Here is a 24892-nt window from a genome sequence, read left to right on the forward strand (position 1 = left end):
GCTGGAAATCTGAGACTTTTATGGGTTTCCATTAAGAAACAGCATCTGCTCAAATGGAGATTCCTGATGTAATCAAGTCCTCCGATGTGATGAAAACGCAGTGTTTAATCCTGAATCCAGACAAATAAACTCTGAGAGGTGAAGACAACACTGTTAGGATGAGGAAAAGACAAGCCAAAGCAGATAATCATGCATAGTTTGGATGATTATTTCACACAGAAATGAAAATGTGCTGTTCATTTACTCATTCTTACCATGGGTTTCGCTGCTTGTTTAGATTACTTGGTTAAAATCAGCTGTAATAACACAATTCCTGCAGCATTTTGTAATATTCAACCCCAAATCAGACAAAAGTTGGGACAGTATGGAAATAAAAAAATATATAGTATTGATTGCCAAGTTTACTTTGTCTTGTATTTGATTGCAGACAATATTAACACAAAATATTTGATGTTTTATCTGGTCAACTTCATTTCATTTATGAATATACATCCTCTCCTGTCATTCAGACCTGCGACACATCCCAAAAACAGTTGTGACTGGAGCAGTTTGGGGCTAGTAATCAGATAAACTGGGGGGTATTCCAGAAAACTGGGCTAACTTACAATCTGCTAAACCCTGAACTCTCGGTTGATTAATCCTAAACCTGCTTACCGTGAGTATGTCGGTTCCTAAACAGCTGATAAGAGTTGGTTAAATCAACCTTCTGAAGATAACCGCGGGATAATGTGCATACCTGAAGAGATTTTCAGTGGATCGCCGAATTCACGAGTCACCATAGAAAGTCTCTGTGAGAAAAAAAGGCAACGCGGAGTTGGAGGTTTTAATGCTGGCGTACGAGGAATCAAAGCCAATTATAGAAAAAGTAAATATAAGATGTAAGAAATATAAGATGATAAATAGATAAGAAAAGAAAAAACAATAAGAGAAAATTTGGGACATTAAATTACACATGCCACCCTCCCTTTTACGTCAACGAAAAATTTAATGAAACTTTTACATTCTTTTTGAGTATGTTGTGTAACCATTCATGCATTTAACTTTACCTGTGTATTGACTAGTATATACGGCTTATAGAAATTGTAATTCTTTTGAAGCTAGAAGAACTCTGTCCAAAGTCAAAATTAAACAAAAACATTCTCTTAAAAGGTAAGATACCCCATACCCCAAAAGTTACCTCCGTTTTTGGAACCAAAAGTTTAGGTTATCCACCAACTGTACTTACTCTTAGGCTGCATTAAAACTGCAGATCTTGATGGTCAGTTCTGATTTTGTGACTGTATCTGATTTTTATTTTTTTTTGATGACCTGCATACATTATCTTTTAAAAGTGACTCGTATCTGATCGTCTGCATTTACACAGCACACGGCAAAGGCGCAATGACCAGGAAACAAAAGAGCGGGCGCTGACTGACAGCTGATAATTAAAGAGTGCTCTTTTCTCTATTCCTGTATGTAATCTGTTCGCAGCTTTTGACAAGCTCTTTTACTATAGTTTATAACAGAAAGGTTCTCATTTGTCCGTCCATCTTTTGACATAGGCTTTTTTAAACCTTTAGGCATCTTAATGTCATGTCCATGGCGTGATGTATGCACTAGTTTTATAGTAGTTTATATTGGTTACGTGGTGGACATTGCGCTCTCTCACTCTCGTTAACATGCTTAAATACCTGTGCTATATGACAATATAAAACTGTTTAAGTTCTCGTATGAGATTTAAGGTTTGGGACTGTTCTGAAAAGAAAGCATCAGAGTTGACGTCATTTGTTACGGTTTTTAATGATGCACGACTCGCATTGACAGGTGAAAATCCGATCTACCTGCTTAAACTGCAGACACCTGAAGACGGATCCGATTCATATCGGATAAATTTCCACATATGAACAAGGCCTGAATCTGATTTGAGTAATTCAGAATCCATGTGATTTGTTCCTGCTTACACACACATAGGCCATATCCAGTCTGTGCCACACGGGAGAAACAAATTGGAATTGAGTCACTTGAACTACGCAGTGTAAGGCTGCATTTACACTGCAGATCTTGATGGTCAATTCCGATTTTGTGACTGTATACGATTTATTTTTATTTTTTTGATGACCTGCTAACATCACCTTTTAAAAGTGACTCGTATCCGATCGTCTGCATTTACACAGCACACGGCAAAGGCGCAATGACCAGGAAAAAAAAGAGCAGGCGCCGACAAACAGCTGATAATTAAAGAGTGCTCTTTTCTCTATTCCTGTGTGTAATCTGTTCACAGCTTTTGACAAGCTGTTTTACTATTGTTTATGACAGAAAGGTTCTCACTTGTCCAACTTCTTTTGATATATAGGCTTTTTTAAACCTTTAGGCATCTTAATGTAATGTCCATGGCGTGATTTATGCATGTGATTTATGCAGTAGTTTTATATTAGTTTATATTGGTTACGTGGCGGACATTGCGCTCTCTCGCTGTTGTTAACATGCTTAAATACCTGTGCTATATGACAGTATAAAAGCTGTTTAAGGCCTCGTGTATGAGATTTAAGGGGACTCTGCTGAAGTCTGTTCTGAAATAAAAGCATCAGAATTGACATCATGCCATATGGTTTTTAATGATGCGCGACTCGCATTGAAAGGTGAAAATCCAATCTACCTACTTACACTGTAGACATGAGGGCACAGATCCGATTCAAATCGGATAAATTTCCACAAATGAACAAGGCCTGAATCTGATTTCAGTAAATCTGAATCCATGTGATTTGTTCATGCTTACACGTACATGGGCCATATCCGATCTGTGCCACATGGGAGAAACAAATTGGAATTGAGTCACTTGAAGTGCAGTGTAAACTATGTGCTTATCCGGGTATGTCACATAACCTGCTTTCTGGAATACCCCCCTGGTGAAATATTGATACGATGTGAAACAGGTGTTGTCAACAGGTGATTGTAATTATGATTTGGTTCAAAAGCAGCATCCAAGAAAAGGCTAGTCCTTTAGGAGCAAAGATGGGCTGAGGATCGCCAGTTTGCCAACAAATACCTGAGAAAACTATTGAAATGTTTAAGAAAAAAAGTTCCTCAGAGAAGGTTAAGACATTTGGATATTTCACCTTCAACAGTGCTGAACATCATTATGTCTATCTTTGTGTTCAACAGCAGAAAGAAACTCAAACAGGTTTGAAACAAAAGTAAATGATGACAGAACTGTAGGGTGTACTGTCTCTTTAAACTGGCTGTGAAATGAGCATCATCAGAAGAGCTTGCAGCAGTTGTGCTGTTCTCAGATCAGTTCAACACAGCAGACACAGATTAAATATTTCAATTAAACACAGATCTCTGACATCCACCTCGTATGTGTGTAACGTAATGGCCCAGCCAGTCAGACCGCATGGATTTGCTTCGGTAAAGGCCATCATTACACACACACATACAAAGTAAAGACAAAACACACACACACTCTGGTTTAGCTTCAGATTACACACAGCCACACAGATAGTCACACACAGATGCACATTAAGAGACACGCACACAGACAGACCCTCCATGAAGACACAGACACAAACTAACAAAAACACACACAGACAGACCCTTCACGCGCACACAGACACTAACACACACACAAACAAACAAGAACATACACAGATAAAAAAACCACACAAACACTAACAAAAACACACAGACATATACAAACAAAAACACAGGTTTGTGGAGCCCTCATGGAAACACAGAGATTATATATACCAGGCAGTTTGACAAATGTCATTTTTGGCCAGATTCTAATGGACACAATTGGTTCCAAAAAGCGTTGGTTTTAGCCTCTATTTGTTTTCATTTTAATAATCAAAACAACTTTTTTTTACACTTAACTTCATTAATTCACGAGCAAATAAAAAAAAATCAGCGTGGGTCATGCATACAGTTTTAATGATCCCGTGTGTGATGTAACAGTCTGCTTTGTGTTCTGATCAGCCTGGTTTTCACTGAGATTTTATGCTTACGGGATTTACATAAAAACCAGGAAACTGTTGTTTGAGACCTACAGTGTGGCTGTTTCCATGCACTGACCTTATTATTCAGCTATCCGTAGGCATATCCAGATTTTCTTTATATGATACCTTTAAATCTTAAATACTGTATTTTAGCAAAGGTTATAAAAATTAAATAAATTAAAAAATGGCTCAATTAGTGGCAAAAACATTATAAATGTTGTTTGTTTCTCACAGCAGACGCTGATGCTAATTTGACATGAATGAAAGCGATGATTCCTTTTTTTTTTTTTTTTTTTTTTTTTTTTTTTTTGCCATAAACATTTGAGGAAAGCATGCTGGAACACAGGTTGAGTCCCCCACAGCCTCATTCGTGTCAAATAAACGTGTCTGACCTGGGTCATGCACACAGTATTAAATACAGTATTAATGATCCTGTGTGTGATGTAACAGTCTGCTTTGTGTTCTGATCAGCCTGTTTTTCACTGGGATTTTAAGCTGACATGATTTACATGAAAATGAGGAAACTATGACGTTTGGGGCTTACAGTGTGGCTATTTCCATGCACTGAACACTTATTATTCAGCTATCTGTATCCAGATTTTCATTATAGCCACCTTAAAATGTTTACATGATTACTGTATCTCAGCAGAGGTAAAATATATAAATAAAAAATGGCCCAATCAGTGGCATAAACATTAACACGAGGTTGGCCGTTCCTCACAGCAGATGCTGATGCTAACTTGACATGAATGAAAGCGATGAAACATTTTTTTTATTCCTGTAAAAGTTTAAGGGAAGCATGCCTAAACAGAGGTTGAGTCCCTCACAGCCTCATTCATGTCAAATAAACATTTCTGACCGGAGTCATGCACACAGTATTAAATACAGTATTAATGATCCTGCGTGTGATGTAACAGTCTGCTTTGTGTTCTGATCAACCTGGTTTTCACTGGGATTTTACGCTTACATAATATTTCCTATCCAGCTATCCGTATCCAGATTTTCATTATAGCCACCTTAAAATGTTTACATGATGACTGTATCTCAGCACAGGTAAAATATATAAATAAAAATGGCCCAATCAGTGGGATAAACATTAAAAGTGAGGTTGGCCGTTCCTCACAGCAGATGCTGATGCTAATTTGACATGAATGAAAGCGATGAATCCTTTTTTTTTTTCTGTAAACGTTTGGGAAAAGCGCGCCTGAACAGAGGTTGAGTCCCTCACAGCCTCATTCATGTCAAATAAACATGTCTGACCTGATTACGGTTTGTGCCTCCACATCAGCGCTGCTTTTAATAAACCCGGAAACCAGCAGTCAGTCTTGTGGCTGAACACGAAAACCAGATGATGCTTGATTCACAATCCAGCATTGATGGCTATTAAAGCTGTTTCTAACCAAACATACAGCGCTGCTGCTTACCCATAATCCTCTGTGGTGACGATCTGAACAACTGGCTGGAAATCATCAAGAAAATGAAAAAGAAAAAGGCATAGTTAATAAAGTAAATAAACCTAAAAAAGTTTATCTATAGTCTTAAAGTTTTCCTCACCTGATTGTATCTGTAATGTAATAGTGTCCACCTGTGGTATGCTGAAAATGTATTAATTGGATTTACTCAATTTTTTTAAGGTAAGTGGTTGCAAACAATTCATATGGACTGAACCTAAACAAATAAATGAAGTTGAACATTATTAAATTTTATTTGTTTGTCAAAATTCAGCCCATATAAATAGTTTGAAACCAGTTAAAATCAAAAACATTGTTTTCAGTGTAGAGCTGCTTTGGAACATTAGTTATTGTCAGCGTTCATACGGTCATGGAAAACCTGGAAAAGTCATGGAATTTTGACATGGCATTTTCCAGGCCTGGAAAAGTTTTGGAAAAGTCAAAAGTCAGAAAAGTCAAAAGGAAATTAGTTTAACAAATATCTGTATACTTGAATTAGGGCTGCGTGACATTGAAAAAAAAACATTACGGTATTTTATATTTCTGTGATGTATTGTGATGTGAATACAATTTCACCAGATGATTTAACAGGTTTATTTGCATTGATTGGGGGGATTTTGTAGCAGAGTGAATCTCGAATAATATATAACAAATAAATTACAAGCATAGATAAATAAAATATAGTAAAGACAATAGTGAATTCTAGTTTTCAGGTATTCACTATTCAGGTACAGATATTGAATAATCAACACTGCATAGACTTCATTGTATGTTAGTTACAGAGATGGGAAATAACGAAGTAACCATCTTCCCATCTCTACAAATACCTCGTTACTGTACTGAAGTAGTTTCTTCTTGTATCAGTACTTTACTCCACTTTATTTTTTGGCCAACTCTTTACTTTTGCTCTTTACATTTTGACACATATATCTGTACTTTCTACTTCTTACATTTTTTTAAACCCGGTCGTTACTTTCGTTTTCATGTGTTTGGTGGCCCGATCTATATTATTTCTTGTCATTGCGCAATATGAACGCATTTTTCATGCAATCAAATCTGTTTCGTCTTTGCTTTTTTTCGTTCTATGCTTTTTCAACCAAGACTATCGCATGGAGATGGCGAATTTACCATGCTGTCCTGTTTACATGGTAATAATACACCTTTTGCTCGATCGGATCACAGGTAAACAAGAGTGACACATTCCAGTTTAAAAACATGCTGTTTATATGCATAAGCCTTTTGTCCACTTCTGATCACACTGCACGGGCTTTCTCTGCTCTTTCAGCCTAATACTGTGAAAAACAATGCTTTGGTGAAGATTTGTACATTTTAGTACTAAAACAATCAAAAACTTTATTGAAACTTCATGCATTGTGATTTATTTCTGATAAGTTCATATTTCCCAATGCAGAATTGATGCTGTTTTACAATTTTTATAGATTTTTTATTTCTGTTCTGATCTGAGAAATGGACTAAAGTGACTGAGAAAAACTGTAAAAGAATGAATGTTTATCCAGTAAATAAAATAACCACAATACCCTGAAAATAAAACAGTGAAATAACGGGTTGTGTATGAGAGCTACTCATTGAGAATAATAAGCAGCTTTAGCTAAATGCAAAAAAAATAATAATAATAAATTAAATAGATTGCAGTCTAATATGATAAGTATTTATTTTGGCAAAAGAAAAAAAAAAGTATTATATTTTGATCATATATAAATCATTTCAATTACCATTTAAACATGAGTATCTGTACTTCTACTTAAGTAAAGGATTTGTGTTTTGCCTTCTCTGGTTATTTAATCTTTAAATAGATATCTTTAAATCTTTATTTAAAACAATACTTGTGGCCGGATGTTTTAAAATGTGAAATATTGAAATGTTCACAGTCACAGGCCTTAAAGGGACAGTTCACACAAAGATTAAAATGTACTCACTATTTACTCACAAGTTCACTTTTCAATACTGTAGGAGTTATTCAATTATCTTCTTTTTGTGTTCATTTAAAACAAAACAAAACTCATAAGTGTTAGAAACAAGTGAAGGGTGTAATGAAAATGGGAAGTAATTATTGGGTGTTTAAAAATGCATGCAGATGATAAACTTTTACTCCATTATGATTAAACTCTATATTAAACGAACATCGCATATCCTGTGATGTGACTATTGCGGATATACACATTGCAATATTGATGCTGAAACAATATATTGTGCAGCCCTAACTTGTATATAGATCAGTTGTCTTAACTTCATTTCTGTCCTTGGCCAAAAACCTGCTCTCACATTGTTAGTTCTGTGTAAGCATGATCAAAATCAATATTATAAACTAGTTTAAACAGAATAGATTGTTGCGTGTTCTATGATATGCTCTAATAAATTTGTGCGTCATTGTTTTTCTTATTATTTACCATGTACATGTAGACATTACGTCAGGAAAATGTAGTTGAAAGTTCTGGAAAAGTCTTGGAAAAGTGATGGGATTTTAGTAGTAAAAATGTGTGTGAATCCTGTATTGTGAAAAGTGCTATACAAATATGCTGGAATTCATTTAATAGTCCTGCTGTGAAATTTTAATTCCTTTTCAAATAATGCTCTAATGAGCAAGGACATTTTCACAGTATCATTTGTCTTTGTTCCATATAAAGTCTTATTTATTTTTAGCTTATTTTTAATATATATATTTTATAGCTGAAATAAAAAAAATAAACTTTAATTTTTAAACAATTTAAAGTTTAAAATTATTAGTCTGCTTAATTATTAAATATTATTAATTATTATTAATAATTACTTTTTTTCAGAATGGCTACAAAACAACACAACCACAGTTGTCCAGTGACTTGCCTAGTTAACCTCCCAGTGGGCATCTTCAAATGTAGTGCAAGTAGAGTAAAAGTATCTGTAGTAAATATTACTCAAAGTGTGAGTAAAAAGTAGACTTTTCATAAGTACGCAAGATTAGTGAGAATTACACTGTAAAAAGCTGATTTACATGTAATTTATGGATGTGTGTAAACGTAACATTCTGTAGTGCATTTAGTTATTGCCCAGCAGGCACACAACGTCATCAGACGTTAATATTAGGTTAGATTTAGGTTGTGATGTCAGGTAACCAAAATTCAATGTCTAGCCAGTGTTAAAAGACTATTTTGATGTCCAATAATGACGTTGATATTTGGTTGATTTTGTGTTAGAAAGTCACCAAAATCCAACATTTTAAACCAACGTCATATTGATGTCAAATACTGACATTTTATTTGTCCGGTATGGCAACCAAAATTCAACATCTTTTAGATGTCAGTGGTAACTTCCACACAACGTCAAGCTGTACCATTATTTGAAGTTGATATTTGGTTGATTTTAGGTTGGATGTTGAACATTGACGTTGGCCTGATTTTCATTTCCAAACAAAATGCAACATCCCCACTATGTTGGGGTACAACGTCAATCTGACGTCATGTTGACGTCTTGTGCCTGCTGGGTGTTTAAGGCCATTTCGGTCATCATACAGTAAACATCCGTCATCCTCTCATCAGTAACATGCATCTAAACAGTGTCTGGGTCAATGCGTGTGACAATTTTAGAATCTTCTTGGACACTTTTAATGCTTCCAAACAGTTTGCTGCAATTATAAATCACACATGTGTTGAGGTAGTTCATTATGATGTGATTTACCTTCTGTGTGTGATTTGATTGGACAGGAATCACAGGACTGAGTCTAATCCCCATAGACAGGAAATAATAAAGTAGTGACTGCAGGTTGAAGGAAAGTAGTGGAGTAAAAGCACCAATACAGCACTAAAATGTACTCAAGGGACAGTAAAAGTGCACATTTCTAAAACTACTTAGTAAATTACAAATCCTGAGAAAAACTACTCAATTACAGTCAGTGGTGTAAAGTAACTGATTACAAATACTCCACTGATTGTAAGTCACTTTGGATAGAAGCATCTGCTTAATGCACAAATGTAAATGTCCTTCAAATGTGTTTAACTTTCAATTCACAGGAAATATTTGAGGAAACTTCAATTTACCCGAGGTAAGCAGGACAAAAACAAAAGCCCGTTATTGACTTTACAGAGATCATTAATGTCCTCCGTCTGCTTCATTAGGGTGAGAGGAAACCGCTTGTGCGACAGACGCCTATAAAATAAGTGGAGAAACACATCCAGACTGCAGGACAGATGCTGCTTAATCACACTGGTAGACAACATTATTCACCCTTCTGTGAAATGTTCATTCGTTTAAATATTTCTCTGCTGTTTACTGGAGAGATTTTCTCAATACAATGTTAAGCACTATAGTTTTAATGAGTCATTAACTGATTTCTTCTGTGTTTGTCATGATGACAGTACAAAATATTTGACTACTTATTTTATATATTAGTATTCAGCTTCAAGGGACATTTGCAGGCTTAACTGGGTTAATTAACTTGATCAAATTCACTGATATTTGATGTAAAACCCCTTGACGTCTATTTAACATCCACATATTGATGCTCTTTTGACCATCAAAATAACAACAACAAAACTATTATAATATATGAAAGGTTTTATTCATCTGAAAGCTTTAATTACAAATTCATTTATTAATTGTCCTTCAGCTTAGTCCCTTATTTATCAGGGTTTGCCACAGCGGAATGAACCACCAACTATTCCAGCATATGTTTTATGCAGCGGATGCCCTTCCAACCGTGACCCAGTACTGGGAAGCACCTATACACACTCATTCACACACACACACACACACACACACACACACACACACACACACACACACACACACACACACACACACACACACACACACAAACACACTACGGCCAATTTAGTTTATTCAATTCCCCTATAGCGCATGTGTTTGGACTGTGGGGGAAACCGGAGCACCCGGAGGAAACCCACACCAACAGGGGGAGAACATTCAAACTCCACACAGAAATGCCAACTGACCCAGCCGGGACTCAAATCAGCGACCTTCTTGCTATGAGGCGACGGTGCTAACCACTAAGCCACCGTGTCGCCGCACAACAAAATGACTGCAACAAAAAAAAAACCCTGTTAACTTTTCGATTGGGTTCCCAGTATTTTTCGAGTGCATGTTATTCAGTGGGAACAGATGAAGCATCTGTGGGTCACATTGACTCAACAACCACTTCCTACATCTCACAATGTGTCACATCTCCACTTCCTGTCTGGCTCTGTGCAAATATTATTAGTGGCCTATAAATGACACATGAGTAATCCATCCACAGTGAACGCAGATCTAGAACACACGTGCAGAACAGCAGTCTCCATCAGTGTTGGGTACACTATATATATATATATATATATATATATATATATATATATATATATTCATTCATCCATCCATTTTCTTTTCAGCATAGTCCCTTTACTAATCAGGGATCGCAACAGCGGAATGAACCGCCAACTTATCCAGAATATGTTTTATGCAGCGGATGCCCTTCCAGCCACAACTCAACACTGGGAAACACCCATACATTTTTGCATTCACACTCATACACTATGGCCCATTTAGTTAACCCAATTCCCCTATAGCACATGTGTTTGGAATGTGAGGGAAACCGGAGCACCCGGAGGAAACCCACACCAACACAGGGAGAACATGCAAACTCCACACCGAAATGCCAACTGACCTAGCCGGGACTCACTCACGCACGCACGCACACACACACCTCAACAACACTGATGTTTAAGGTGGTTTACCATTTAAATTGCATATTGATACTGGTATAATTGGCTTATTGTCACATTATTTTTACATAAAGGAACATTTCCCAGATGGCAGTACTGCATACATTGACTATACATTTACATGGGCAACAGCAACCATATTAATTAGCTTAATCTAAAATAAGACATTAATATGATGGTGTTTACGCGAGATGCTTTTTGAATGTCCCTTTCATGATTCTGTTTTACATTTTATAGTATATAGTTCGAGTGAGTGGAGATTTGAACTTCCTCAAATCAGTTTGAGGCTCCTCAAAAAAGCCTTTGTTGGACCTTTGAGCAGTGATAGTCATAAGTGTCTTGTGGCGTCTCTGAAGTTGGAAACACACACCTGCCAGCTGGGATTTACAGCGTGTGTAACAGGAAAGTCATTCATTAATTTTCTTTTCGGCTTAGTCCCTTTATTAATCCGGGGTCGCCACAGCGGAATGAACCGCCAACAGCACATGTTTTTACCAGCCTGATCATATGAGAAAACGTAAGTATTTTACGTTTTGTCCGTTTAGTGGCTAATTCGTACGAGTTCAGTCGTGCGAAATTGTACGATTTTAAAAAGGAGGCGTGGAACCTAACCCCACCCCTAAACCCAACCGTCATTGGGGGATGAGCAAATCGTACTAAATCCTACGATCTAGATCGTACGAATTCATACGAATTAGCCACTAAATCAAAAAGTTACGAATTGCCGTGAGATTGTGTTGGTTTTTACACAGCCGCAACCCTTCTCTGTGAAACATCCATACACACTCACTCACTCATACACTACTGACAATTTGGCCTTCCCAATTTACCTGTACTGCATGTCTTTGGACTGTGGAGGAAACCGGAGCACTCGGAGGAAACCCATGAGAACACAGGGAGAACATACAAACTCAACACAGAAACGCCGAGACTTGAACCAGCGACCTTCTTGCTGTGAGGCGACAGCACTACCTACTGCACCACTGCGTCGCCCATGTAACAGGAAAGTAAATTCTTTAATCATAACACAGTTTATAGGGTTTGGCCTCTTTGAAGCTTTAACAATTAACAAATAAATGCAGTAAGAGAAACCTTGGTAACACTTTATTTTGATGGTTCATTTAAGTATTAGTAGACTGTCTGCTTAATCTGCTGGCACTGCTCCTTCAACAGACATTTAACTGACTCTGACTATAAGAAAGTTTGCAAGTACATGTCAACTTACACTAACCCCAGCCCAAACCCTAACCTAAAAATCTTCGTATAATCTAATAAGAATGAGTTGGCATGTTGATGCAATGTAACTTAAATTCAACAAACGGGCCATCAAAATAAAGTGTGACCAAAACCTGCCATCTGGATATTACAGTACATGATAAGAAGAGATTTTCTAAGCAAAATATAATGACTATATATATTAAAACCATGATTTAGTGTAGCAATAGTGTTTAGAACAGGGGTGGGCAAACTCAGTCCTGGAGGGCCGGTGTCCTGCACAGTTTAGCTCCAACCCTAATCAAACACACCTGCTTATAGATTTCTAGTGATCTGAAGACACTGATTAGCTTGTTCAGGTGTGTTTGATTAGTGTTGGAGGTAAACTGTGCAGGACACCGGCCCTCCAGGACCGAGTTTGCCCACCCCTGGTTTAGAAGTACAAGATTATTGTCAGTCATTTTCAAAACAAGAGTCATTTGATGAAAAGTCTCAATTCGGGCATCACAGTTTGGCTCCAAAATCCTCATTAATTGTCATTTTAAAAAATGCTGTAAAATGTGTTGGGTCAAATATGGACAAACCCAAAGACGACAGAATACACGAGACATCTCACTTGTATAGTTTTGAATGGGGAAAAGTGTAACGGTCTGAAGCCCCGCCTACTAGGACAAGGGCCAATCATTGATCGCTATTCACCTTATTCTCCGCATACCAGTGGGTGCAGCCATTTGAATCTTTTCGGCTCAAGACTTCCAGTCTCATTTACTTCCATTCATTTTTAGACGTTAGAAACAGCTCTTTCTGCTGCTTGGTGTTGCAAACTGATATTTTCTTATTATATTATTCTGATTTGTCTGTATTGTCATGCAAACACTTGTTTGTAGAGTAAATAGTTTGACCGTTTTCTTCCGTTTATTATTCCTTGTCATTTCTCCCAAAGGCAACTGAATCGGAAGTTCTAAAACAATCGCAAAAACTAGCGCACTTCCGCATTGAAGAATAAGGTCAACAGACTGAGGATTCTCTGGGGGAGAAACTCAGACCAGACGTGTGCCAAACAGTTTGGTTCTCAACAAACGCACTGGTACAGGTATGTCAGTGAATACTTGCTTCACAGACAGGAAATATTTCTGCACAAAGCTTGAAATCGCTGCTTTTAAATGAACCAAGTGCACTTGAAAACAAACGTTTTTTTTTAGTTTTGTGATCTGTATGAAATTGAACGCGAGGTTCAGTCTGTCCTGTCAAACGCACATCACATGACAGCAGCTACTGAGACGCCCACAAACATGTAAACAAAGAGTCGCGGGTTGTGGATTACTTCAGAAGAGAAGCACAATCTTTATCCAGAGGAGGATAATGTGTGGAACTGCCATAAATGAGGTTGGTGTCGTGATCTCGGTTTTTTCCAGTGCACATGTGCGTTAGGCAACCTGAAAAAGTGCAGTTTGTTTGATTCTGACATTTAGAAACAGATCTTAGAAGCCAGATGTTGTTCAATTGTATTGGTGATTCCAAATATGTAATGTAAGCTTGATAAACAGTTTTGGAGAATTTGAAGTTTCTCCATTCAGACAGAATGGCATTTCAAAGATGGCCGCAGAGTGAAATGACTTGCCTTAAAAGGACTTTGACAAACCCAAATGTTGGGTTGAGTAAGTTGAGCAAAATATAATGACTATAATTGTTTTTTTAACAAAACTACATTGTTTTAACAATAACAATAGCAATTTATTTGCCCAAAACTCTCGTCAAGCATATTTAAAACAAGAATCATTTGATGACAAATTATTTATTTATTTTTAGAAATTTGAACAGAAGTGCTTTATTTGATTATTATTTACATATAAAACAATAGCTTTTTTAAGTGTTTCGTATTAATCCTTTCAGTTTTTACATTAAGACATGTAAAGTTGAAGTCATAATATTTTACTAGATATTTTTCAAGACACTAGTATTCAGCTTAAAGTGACATTTAAAAGTTTAACTGGGTTAATTAGGCAAATTAAGGGTAATTAGGCAAGTCATTGTATAAAAGTGGTTTGTTCTGTAGACAATCCATAACAAATATTGCTTAAGGGGGCTAAAAATATAAATATTGGCTTCAAAATGGGTTTAAAAAGTTTAACACTGCTTTTATTCTAGCTAAAATAAATCGAATAAGACTTTCTCCAGAAGAAAAAATATTATAGGTAATACTGTGAAAATTCCTGAATCTGTTCAACATCATTTGGGAAATATTTGAAGAAGAACGCAGGCGGGCGAATCATTTTGACTTCAAACAAAGAGTGAGAAATGTAAATGTTCATCTGAATTCTCTCTCTCTCTCTCTCTCTCTCTCTCTCTCTCTCTCTCTCTCTCTCTCTCTCTCTCTCTCTCTCTCTCTCTCTCTCTCTCTCTCTCTCTCTCTCTCTCTCTCTCTTCCTCTCTCTCTCTCTCTCTCTCTCTCTCTCTCTCTCTCTCTCTCTCTCTCTCTCTCTCTCTCTCTCTCTCTCTCTCTCTCTCTCTCTCTCTCTCTCTCTCTCTCTCTCTCTCTCTCTCTCTCTCTCTCTCTCTCTCTCTCTCTCTCTCTCTCTCTCTCAACGGAACTCAGAAATAAAGCATCCATCAGATATGAACTTATTCTGCAATATGATGATGATGATGCTGCTGCTTCCATGGCAACAAAAACCCCTGGCAACAATAATTGTGTGCTTGTGCAGAGCTGCAGGAAATGTCAGAGTCATCAGAAAGTCCATCAAATCAGGAACAGGCAGAGGTTTGAGTTACAGACAGCAGATTATGAGGAAACACACTTCACCACAACACCACATATGCACAATAATATATGCTCTATATGTTCCACAATCTCAAATACTAGTTTGAAACAACTGACATTGTAAAACGTGCAACAGAAATAAAGATGTCTCGACTCCACTCTGCATTTACAGATACATTTTGCATCTGTATTACTGCCAATGTGAAAATTCTCATAACCATAGTGGAATAAATTGGATTTGTATTTAATTTAGCAAGAAATAGACATCTTTGACATTTTCTTTTTGTTAGTAATAATAATAATAATAATAATAATAATAATAATAAGACCCTACAACACGGGTGTCCAAAGTCGGTCCTGGAGGGCCGGTGTCCTGCATAGTTTAGCTCCAACTTTCTTCAACACACCCCTGGAAGTTTCTAGTATATCTAGAAAGAGCTTGATTAGCTGGTTCAGGTGTGTTTAATTGGGGTTGAAACTAAAATATGCAGGACACCGACCCTCCAGGACTGACTTTGGACATCCCTGCCCTACAACTTCTCAGTAACATTTTTTGCATTGTCATTAGGGTTATTAGCAGGGCCAGCCTGCCAAATACGGGTAGATTTCAGCTGTGGTGGATAAGACAGCCACCTCTACTAGTCACTTTGGCTGGTTGGAAATAATTTTTAAATTGTAGTTTTCTTAAAAGCTGGGTTCGACAATAGTAATGGCCGAATATTTGTGCAAATGGGATCTTAAAATCGAGATGCAGCAGGACTGACAAAACTAACTGTATTCGCGCGTGCAAAAGAAAGCAGGAAAATACCGTATGAGAGGATAATCACTCGTGCGCACAGGTGATGTGATGCGCTTCACTGTTTATAAAGTGGGCAAGCTCCTGTTTCCTTCTGCAAAGCAACCATGCCTGAAAACAACTGGTGCGATCAATTCTCTTTGAAATAGACTTGACAAAAGGTGATGGTCCTGCACCCACAGTCCTGCTGCTTTCAAGAGCTCAAGATTTGAGAGTATTTTTGTAAGCAGCAGCAATTGCCGCTTTCGCTTTAACCATTCTTTGAACAGATTATTATTAGGCCTAACGGTTAACGCGATCATCCTTTTATTATCACACACGGTGGGTTTTTTTTACCTGCTTTCTTTTGCTTATAAATATTATTGTTAATTTGTTTTAATTCTTTCTTTTTTTTTTTTTTTTACAATAAGATTGCTTTAATAGGAGATTAACTCCCCATTTGGTTAACTGGTGATCTGAGACCTTTTAGCCCGGACAAACACCATGCATAGTTTTAGATACATGACAGTAATTATTTTTAAATTGTCAGTTATCAATGGCACCATTGCCAATGTTAAATCCTTAATTTTGAGCCCTAAAAAATGTGTGAAATTTAAACTAATTGCACTATGAAACCACAACCTATTTCTGCACGCTTATTAAGCAAGGTCATACACAACAAACAAAGTGCATGTGGACATAACACACAATCTAAATCAAGTCGTTTTAGCATGTCAAAGTCAAATTATCATAAAAAATATATTTTCCCAACAATAAAAGAGTGGCTGGTGAAAATGGCGAGTGGCTAGTAATGTTATAAACTATAGCCAAAGTGGCTGGTGATCAAAAAAGTTAACGTCAAGCGCTGATTATTAGTAATATAACTCCATATACAACTATCTATAATATCTATTAGCACATTTCCTCTCCAACTATTGTATTATAGTAATGTTATTAATAGTAATAATTATTATATTATTAATATTATAAACAATTTCTCAGTACTAAATTGCAAAATAGAATTGCCTATTTTTTCTCAACTATATATATATATATATATATAACACACACACACTACCTGACACATACCACTACCTACACTACAAAAGTCTTCTCGTCAATCCAATATTTAGCAACAACAAATAATAACTTGACTTCTGGTTGATCATTTGGTATCAGAAGTGGCTTATATGAAAAGCAAAAGCCTCATCTGGAATGGTGAAGAAAGCGTTTCTGCAGGACTCCCAGAGTTCATCAAGAGTCTTTGGATTCATCTTCAATGCCTCCTCCTTCATCTTACCCCAGACATGCTCAGTAATGTTCATGTATGGTGACTGGGCTGGCCAATCCTGGAGCACCTTGACCTTCTCATACTTCAGCCTCCACATCAAAGATCCTGAAAGCAAAGAAGGAGCGCTATCCTGCTGAAGAATTTGCCCTCTCCTGTGGTTTGTAATGTAATGGGCTGCGCAAATGTCTTGATACCTCAGGCTGTTGATGTTGATCATCCACTCTGCAGATCTCTCGCACACCCCCATACTGAATGTAACCCCAAACCATGATTTTTCCTTCATCAAACTTGACTGATTTCTATGAGAATCTTGGCTCCATGTGGGTTCTAGTAGGTCTTCTGCAGTATTGGTGATGATTGGGATGCAGAACAGATGATTCATGGGAAAAATCCACCTTCTGACACTTTTCCAAATGATCATATATATATATATATATATATATATATATATATAAAAATTGTTTATATTATTAATAATATATATTATTAGAACCCAAGCACATTTCCCATTCATTAATGAAATTGATAAATAACATAAAATGTACATGATATTATAATGAACTATAATACAACATATACATACTATTAAATGCATAATTTTTAAATTTAAAATAATGTTTAAAATTACAAAAGATGTAAATAGTAATGAATATTTGCCTAAAACATCAAAAAAAAAGAAACCCTCAAAAAACAGCATCATTTTACATACTACATTTATTTAAAAAAAAAAAAAGAAGCAACCAACCAAGTAACGTCGCATCTTTACATGAAACCCATTTACAGAGAAACACATCTTGTAAAAGCGTACAAACCAACAACGTGTTGATCTAGCAGCATCCAAATGTTGGAATGAGGGAGACCAGACACAAAATCCTCATCAATAATCAATCAATATATCTCTGATTTCAGGTGCAGTCCTGGCGAAGCTACAGCCGTCACAGTAAGGCCTTCAACAAGCCTGATGCAGTCCAGAAAATCAGGTTAAATAAGCTTAAATAACAGTGTTAAATACACAACCATTGACCGGAGGCTCTCGGCGCAAACACCAGCGTTTCTGCCACGGATTATTGCAGATTCGGGACACTAAAACTGCGGACGTGAGGAGAGTGAAGAAGGTACCGCTTTATATGTCTGAGGCAGAAGATGAAAAGTCTTGCAGCGCTACATTCATAATCCGCCTCCAGGACCCCGGTTTAGCACATTCTCCAGTATCTACTTACATTCCACAGATACGGCTGATATTCTTGGTCTCCATCAAGGCTTCTTGTCTATGGTGTGGAAGAACCAGTCTGTGAACTTGCGGAGCTGCGCGGCAGCGGTCTGACTCTCTTCCTGCAGACGCATGTTATCCTGACGCAGATGCTGCACCTCCACCTGCAGGATTGCCTTATCCTCCTTCTCCTGCACACAAGAAGAAGAAGACACACTTGTATGAAATGTAAAAAAAAAAAAGCATTTGCTGATGCTGTAAATTTTTAATTGAGTGTGTGTATCTATCTATCTATCTATCTATCTATCGTTCTATTTATATTTATTTTTACACTCACTGGCTACTTTATTAGTAACACCTGTCCAACTGCTCGTTAACGTAAATTTCTGCAAAAAATGCATTTAGGCATGTGGTAAAGATGATCTGCAGTTCAAGTCAGCATCAGAATGGGGAAGAAAGGGGATTTAAGTGACTTCGTTTGTGCCAGATGGGCTGCTCTGAGTGGTCTGAAAAAGAGAAAATATCCAGTGAGCGGCAGTTCTGTGGGCGCAAACTGCCAGAGGTCAGAAGAGAATGTCCAGACTGGTTCCAGCTGATAGAAAGACAACCGTAACTCAAATAAGCACTCATTACAACTGAGATCTGCAGAAGAGCATCTCTGAACACACAACACGTCCAAGCTTGAGCCGTATGGGCTACAGCAGCAGAAGACCACGCCGGGTGCCACTCCTGTCAGCTAAGAACAGGAAACTGAGGCTACAATTCACACAGGCTCACCAGAACTGGACAATAGAAGATTGGAGAAACGTTGCCTGGTCTGATGAGTCTCCATTTCTGCTGCAACATTCGGATGGTCGGCTCAGAATTTGGCGTCAACAACATGAAAGCATGGATCCATCCTCCCTTGTATTAGCGGTTCAGGCTGGTGGTGGTGGTGTAATGGTGTGGGGGATATTTTCTTGGCACACTTTGGGTCCATTAGTACTAATTGAGCATCATGTCAACACCACAGCCTACCTGAGTATTGTTGCTGACCATGTCCATCCCTTTATGACCACAGTGTCTCCATCTTCTGATGGCTACTTCCAGCAGGATAACACACCATGTCATAAAGCATGAATCATCTCAGCCTGGTTTCTTGAACATGACAATGAGTTCACTGTACTAGAATGGCCTCCACAGTCACCAGAGCTCAATCCAATAGAGCACTGGAATAGAGTGGTGGAACGGGAGATTGGCATCATGGATGTGCAGTCAACAAATCTGCAGCAACTGCGTGATGCTATTATGTCAATATGGAGCAAAATCTCTGAGGAATATTTCCAATAGCTTGTTGAATCTATGCCACGAAGGATTAAGGCAGTTCTGAAAGCAAAATGGGGTCCAACCCAGTACTAGTAAGGTGTACCTAATAAAGTGGATAGTGAGTTTGTATGTATACATATAAATATATATAGTTGGAGTCAGAATTATTAGCCCCCGTCAGTAAATGATATTTGACTAGATATTGTTCAAGACACTTCTATACAGCTTAAAGTGACATTTAAAGGCTTAATTAGGTTAACTAGGCAGGTTAGGGTAATTCGGCAAGTTATTGCATAATGATGGTTTGTTATGTAGACTATTGGGAAAAAATATAGCTTAAAGGGGCTAATAATTTTGACCTTAAAATCGCTTTTAAAAAATTTAAAAACTACTTTTATTCTATCCAAAATAAAACAAATAAGACTTTCTCCCGAAGAAAAAATATTATCAGACATACTGTGAAAATTTCCTTGCTGTTAAGCATCATTTGGGAAATATTTAAAAAAGAAAGAAAATCTTTAAAGGGGATTTAATAATTCTGATGTCAACTGTATATATTCATACCGTATGTGTTGATGTCAAATTCACTTATTAAATTGTAAACATTTGTACAAACTTTCTTTTATATGTTTTAAACTAAGTTTGTTTGTATGGAAATGTTAACTTACATTTAAGTATTTTATTTTTATGAAAACATGTATGATGGTTACTTTTAATTTACTAATTAAAATGTAAGAATATATTCTTTTTTTTTTTTTATAAATAATTTTCCAAACATGTAAATCAGGTTGAGTGTTGGTGTAACGCATCGTCCAGCAGTCGTCTGTCACTCACCTTCTTGAGGTCGTACTGCAGCTGTCTCAGGATCACCTCCAGCTGGTTGACTTTGCCGGTCAATGTGGCAGGAGACGTATCTCTGCAGACACAGAAGACATCAGACTCCACACAGATGCTCTGAGTGTGTGTGTGTGTGTGTGCGTGTGTGTAAACTCACCCAGACTCCAGCGCTGCTCCTTCAGCCGCCGCCACACGTCTAGTGAGTTCTCGAGAAATCTGCAGTGCTTCTGCTCTCTGCATGTCTGTCATGGTGCAGAACGAGGCCACACGCTGGTCTGAACACACACACAGTTCTCAACATCACAACCTATTCAAACTCCAAAAATACACTGACATGGCTGTACACATCATCTTATTATGCATTAATTGGTCATTAAAAACATTATATTTTGAAATCTGCATCAATTTTAATGTAAAAGCTGTTTTTATATGGAAGACATCTAAGTGGTTTATCCTTCGCATCACACAAAACGTTTAAAATACACACAAAACACACCTCATGTGAATGTATGTAACTAATGCCATTGTATGTGTGAATATTTGTAATTGTATGTATTTCATTCATTCATTTTCTTTTCGGCTTAGTCCCCTTATTAATCCAGGGTCGCCACAGAGGAATGAACCGCCAACTTATCCAGCATATGTTTTAAGCAGCGGATGACCTTCCAGCCACAACCCACCACTGGGAAACACCCACACATTCTCATTAACACACATACACTAGACAATTTTAGCTTTCCCAATTCACCTGTATCACATGTCTTTGGACTTGTGGGGGAAACTGGAGCACCCGGAGGAAACCCACGCGAAAGCAGGCAGAACATGCAAACTCCACACAGAAATGCCAACTATCTTAAAATAGTATTTTATTTTAGATTTTAAACTGTAATAGTTTATTAATTCTTTAATTAAAGGCAAAGCTGACAGACATGAAAACAGCTGAAGGGAGTATACACTAACCATTGTATTATTCAGCCAAAAGATCACCAAACAGTGACGTGAGAGACAAGCATATAAACATGGATGTGAACATATTCACTGATGGTCAAAATGATTCTGCTTATTAGTGTTATTAGTTTAAGCAGGCCATTTCGTTTCTGTCAGGTTTGTGTTTAATTAAATAACTAATAAACTTCGGCTCAGAACAATGTCTTGTGTCTAATTTCTAAAAAGTAGGCATGCAATAAGCATGATGAAGTACATCCAGGATGGTTGTTTTTGCAGAATAAACCTTTCAGTCTTACAAGTAAAATGTCACAAAATGTATGTATCTATACGGAACATCCGGAAGTATTCATAGCGCTTCACTCGTTTCACCTTTTTCATGTTACAGCCTTTTTCCAAAATAGATTCAATTCATTTATTTCCTCAACATTCTACACACAATCCCCCATAATGACAATGTGGAAAAAGAGTTTTTGAAATTGTTGCAAATTTATTAAGAATAAAAAAGCTGTAAAATCACATGTACATCAGTATTCACAGCCTTTGAAGCTCTACATTCTGTTTCCACTGATCATTCTTGAGATGTTTCAGCAGCTTCATTGGAGTTCACCTGTGGTCAATTTATTTAATTGGACATGATTTGAAAAGGCATACACCTGTCTATATAAGGTCCCAGGGTTGACAGTGCATGTCAAAGCACAAACCAAGCATGAAGGCAAAGGAATTACCTGTGGACCTACGAGGCTGGGTAAGGTTACATAAAAATTTCTGCTGCTCTGAAGGTTCCAGTGAGCACAGTAGGCTCCATCATCTTTAAGTGGAAGATGTTTGAAGCCACCAGGACTCTTACTAAAGCTGGCCGGGCATGTAAGCTGAGTGATCGGGGGAGAAGAGCCTTAGTCAGGGAGGTGATCAATAACTAGATGGTCACTCTGTCTGAGCTTCAGTGTTTTCCTGTGGAGAGAGGAGAATCTTACAGAAGGACAACCATCTGTGCAGCAATCCACCAATCAGGCCTGTATGGTAGAGTGGCCAGACTGAAGCCACTCCCCGCCTGGAATTTGCCAAAAGGCATCTGAAGGACTCTCAGACCATAAGAAACTAAATTCTCTGGTCTGATCAGACTAAAATTGAACTCTTTGGAGTGAACGCCAGGTGTTACGTTTGGAGAAAAGCAGGCAGCGTTCATCACCAGGCTAATACCATCCCTACAGTGAAGCATGGTGGTGGCAGCATCATGCTGTGGGGATGTTTTTCAGCAGCAGGAACTGGAAGACTAGTCAGGATAGAGGGAAAGATGAATGCAGCAATGTACAGAGACATCCTGAAGGAAAACCTGCTTCACAGTGCTCCTGAATTCAGACTGGGGTGACGGTTCATCTTCCAGCAGGAAGCACACTGCCAAAATATCAATGGAGTGGCTTGCCCAGCCAGAGCCCAGACCTAAATCCTACTGAACACCTCTGGAGAGATCTGAAAATGGCTGTAGAGCTTGAGAGGTACTGCAAAGAGGAATGGGCAAAAATTCCCAGAGACAGGTGTGCCAATTTTGTGGCATTATATTCAAAGAGACTCGAGGCTGTAATTGCTGCCAAAGGTGCATCAACAAAGTATTGAGCAAAGGCTGTGAATACTGATGTACATGAGATTTTTCAGCTTTTTTATTTTTTATAAATTTGCAACAATTTCAAGAAATATTTTCTTCACATTGTCATTATGAGATATTGTGTGTAGAATTTTGAGGAAATAAATGAATTTAATCCATTTTGAATAAGGCTGTCACATATGGAAATATGGAAAAAGTGAAGCGTTATGAACACTTTCCCGGATGCACTGTATATATAGCAGAAAAACAAATTTTTGCAATGTTAGATTTTCCCAATATTGAGCAGCCCTTATATATAAATAATAAAATGTTGATTTTATTAAAGACGGTAATATTTCAATACTAAACACTGATGGGAAAAAACCAAAGTGAAGAAAAGCATCAGGAAGTAAATCCTCATTCTGAATGTTTAGATTGACCACTGACCCAACACAGGCCTCCTAAAACAAACCCAGACTCCTTCCCAAACACAGACTGATGCAATATTTGGAGACAAAGTTACACTTTTAGAGGAGATGCTTTTTTTTTCTAGGTCTCTCTGTGACCCAGAATAACACTGCATTAAAAACACTGAGAGATAAATATAGCAAACAACATATTTGCCCTCCATTTGCATCAGCGAGCACAACACCAAAAGAAGAAGTGTTAAAAACAGCAGAACTAATGTTTATAATCTCACATACAGCTGAAAGCAGAAGTTTACATACACTATAAAACGGCACATAACCATTTTAAACAAAGTCAAATGTTAATGTGACTAAACATTTTCTCTTTTAGGTAATCTAGGATTATCACATTTGTTTCTGTTATGCTTGATAGCAGAATAATGAGAGATTTGTTGAGAAATTGTTATAACTTTTCTTGAAAGTCAAGTTTACATACAATATTATTATTATTCCTCTGAAAAAGCTCAGATGATGGTGTCAGGGTTTTGGAAGTTTCTGATTGGCTAATTGACAACATTTGAGTTAATTGGAGGCACAACTGTAGAATAGTATTTAAGGAAAAGCTCAAACTCACTGCTTCCTTGTGAGACAACATGGGAAAATCAACAAGCCAGAATCAACAAAAAAAAACTGATTACAATTAGCTAAATTACACTGGGAAAAAGACTAATGTTTGGAGAGATGTCCTGTGGTCTGATGGAACTAAGATTGAACTGTTTGGCCATAATGACCAGTGTTACATTTGAAGGACAAAGGGGGAAGCTTACAAGCCTAGGAACACCATCCCAACTGTGAAGTATGGGGGCGGCAGCATCATGTTGTGGGGCTGTTTTGCTGCAGGAGGGACTAGTCTACTTCACAGCATAGATGGCATCATGAAGAAAGAACATCATGTAGAAATACTGAAGCAACATCTCAAGACATCAGCCAGGAAATTAAAACTTGGCCACAAATGGGTCTTCCAAACAGACCATGAGCCTAAGCATACTGCCAAATGAGTTCAAATGTGCTTTAAGGACAACAGAGTGAATGTTTTGGAGTGGCCATCATAAAGCCCTGATCTCAATCCTATTGAAAATTTGTGGGCAGAGTTGAAAAAGCTTGTGCGAGCAAGACAGCCTACAAATCTGACTCCAAGATTTGTTACACCAATTCTGTCAGGAGGAATGGGCCAAAATTCCTTCAAACTATTGCGAGAAGCTTGTTGAAGGATACTCAAAACATTTGACCAAAGTTATACAGTTTAAAAGCAAAGCTAAAAAAAATACCAAGGAAATGTGTGCAAACTTTTGACCATCTAGATTATTAATAAAAAATTCTCCCCTTATTGTGGCATTTAGCAAATGTAATTAGGTAATCCTAATG

The 24892-nt window shown here is 37.4% G+C and overlaps 1 protein-coding gene across 3 annotated transcripts in view; it reads right to left on the reverse strand.

The window, feature by feature from the left end:
- Positions 1 to 17874: 17874 nt before the first annotated feature.
- LOC130239311 (signal-induced proliferation-associated 1-like protein 2) overlaps positions 17875 to 24892 on the reverse strand; it is a 175312-nt gene continuing 168294 nt past the window's right edge. For all 3 annotated transcript variants that reach the window (XM_056470415.1, XM_056470416.1, XM_056470414.1), the window contains 3 exons: positions 20688 to 20805; positions 20528 to 20609; positions 17875 to 18579 (listed from right to left, as the gene is read on the reverse strand). In XM_056470415.1, coding sequence (XP_056326390.1) covers positions 18433 to 18579; positions 20528 to 20609; positions 20688 to 20805 — 347 coding nt within the window. In that variant the 3' untranslated portion in view covers positions 17875 to 18432. The remainder of the gene's footprint in view (positions 18580 to 20527; positions 20610 to 20687; positions 20806 to 24892) is intronic.

The sequence above is a fragment of the Danio aesculapii genome, chromosome 13 (assembly GCF_903798145.1).
Source record: "Danio aesculapii chromosome 13, fDanAes4.1, whole genome shotgun sequence".
NCBI lineage: Eukaryota > Metazoa > Chordata > Actinopteri > Cypriniformes > Danionidae > Danio > Danio aesculapii.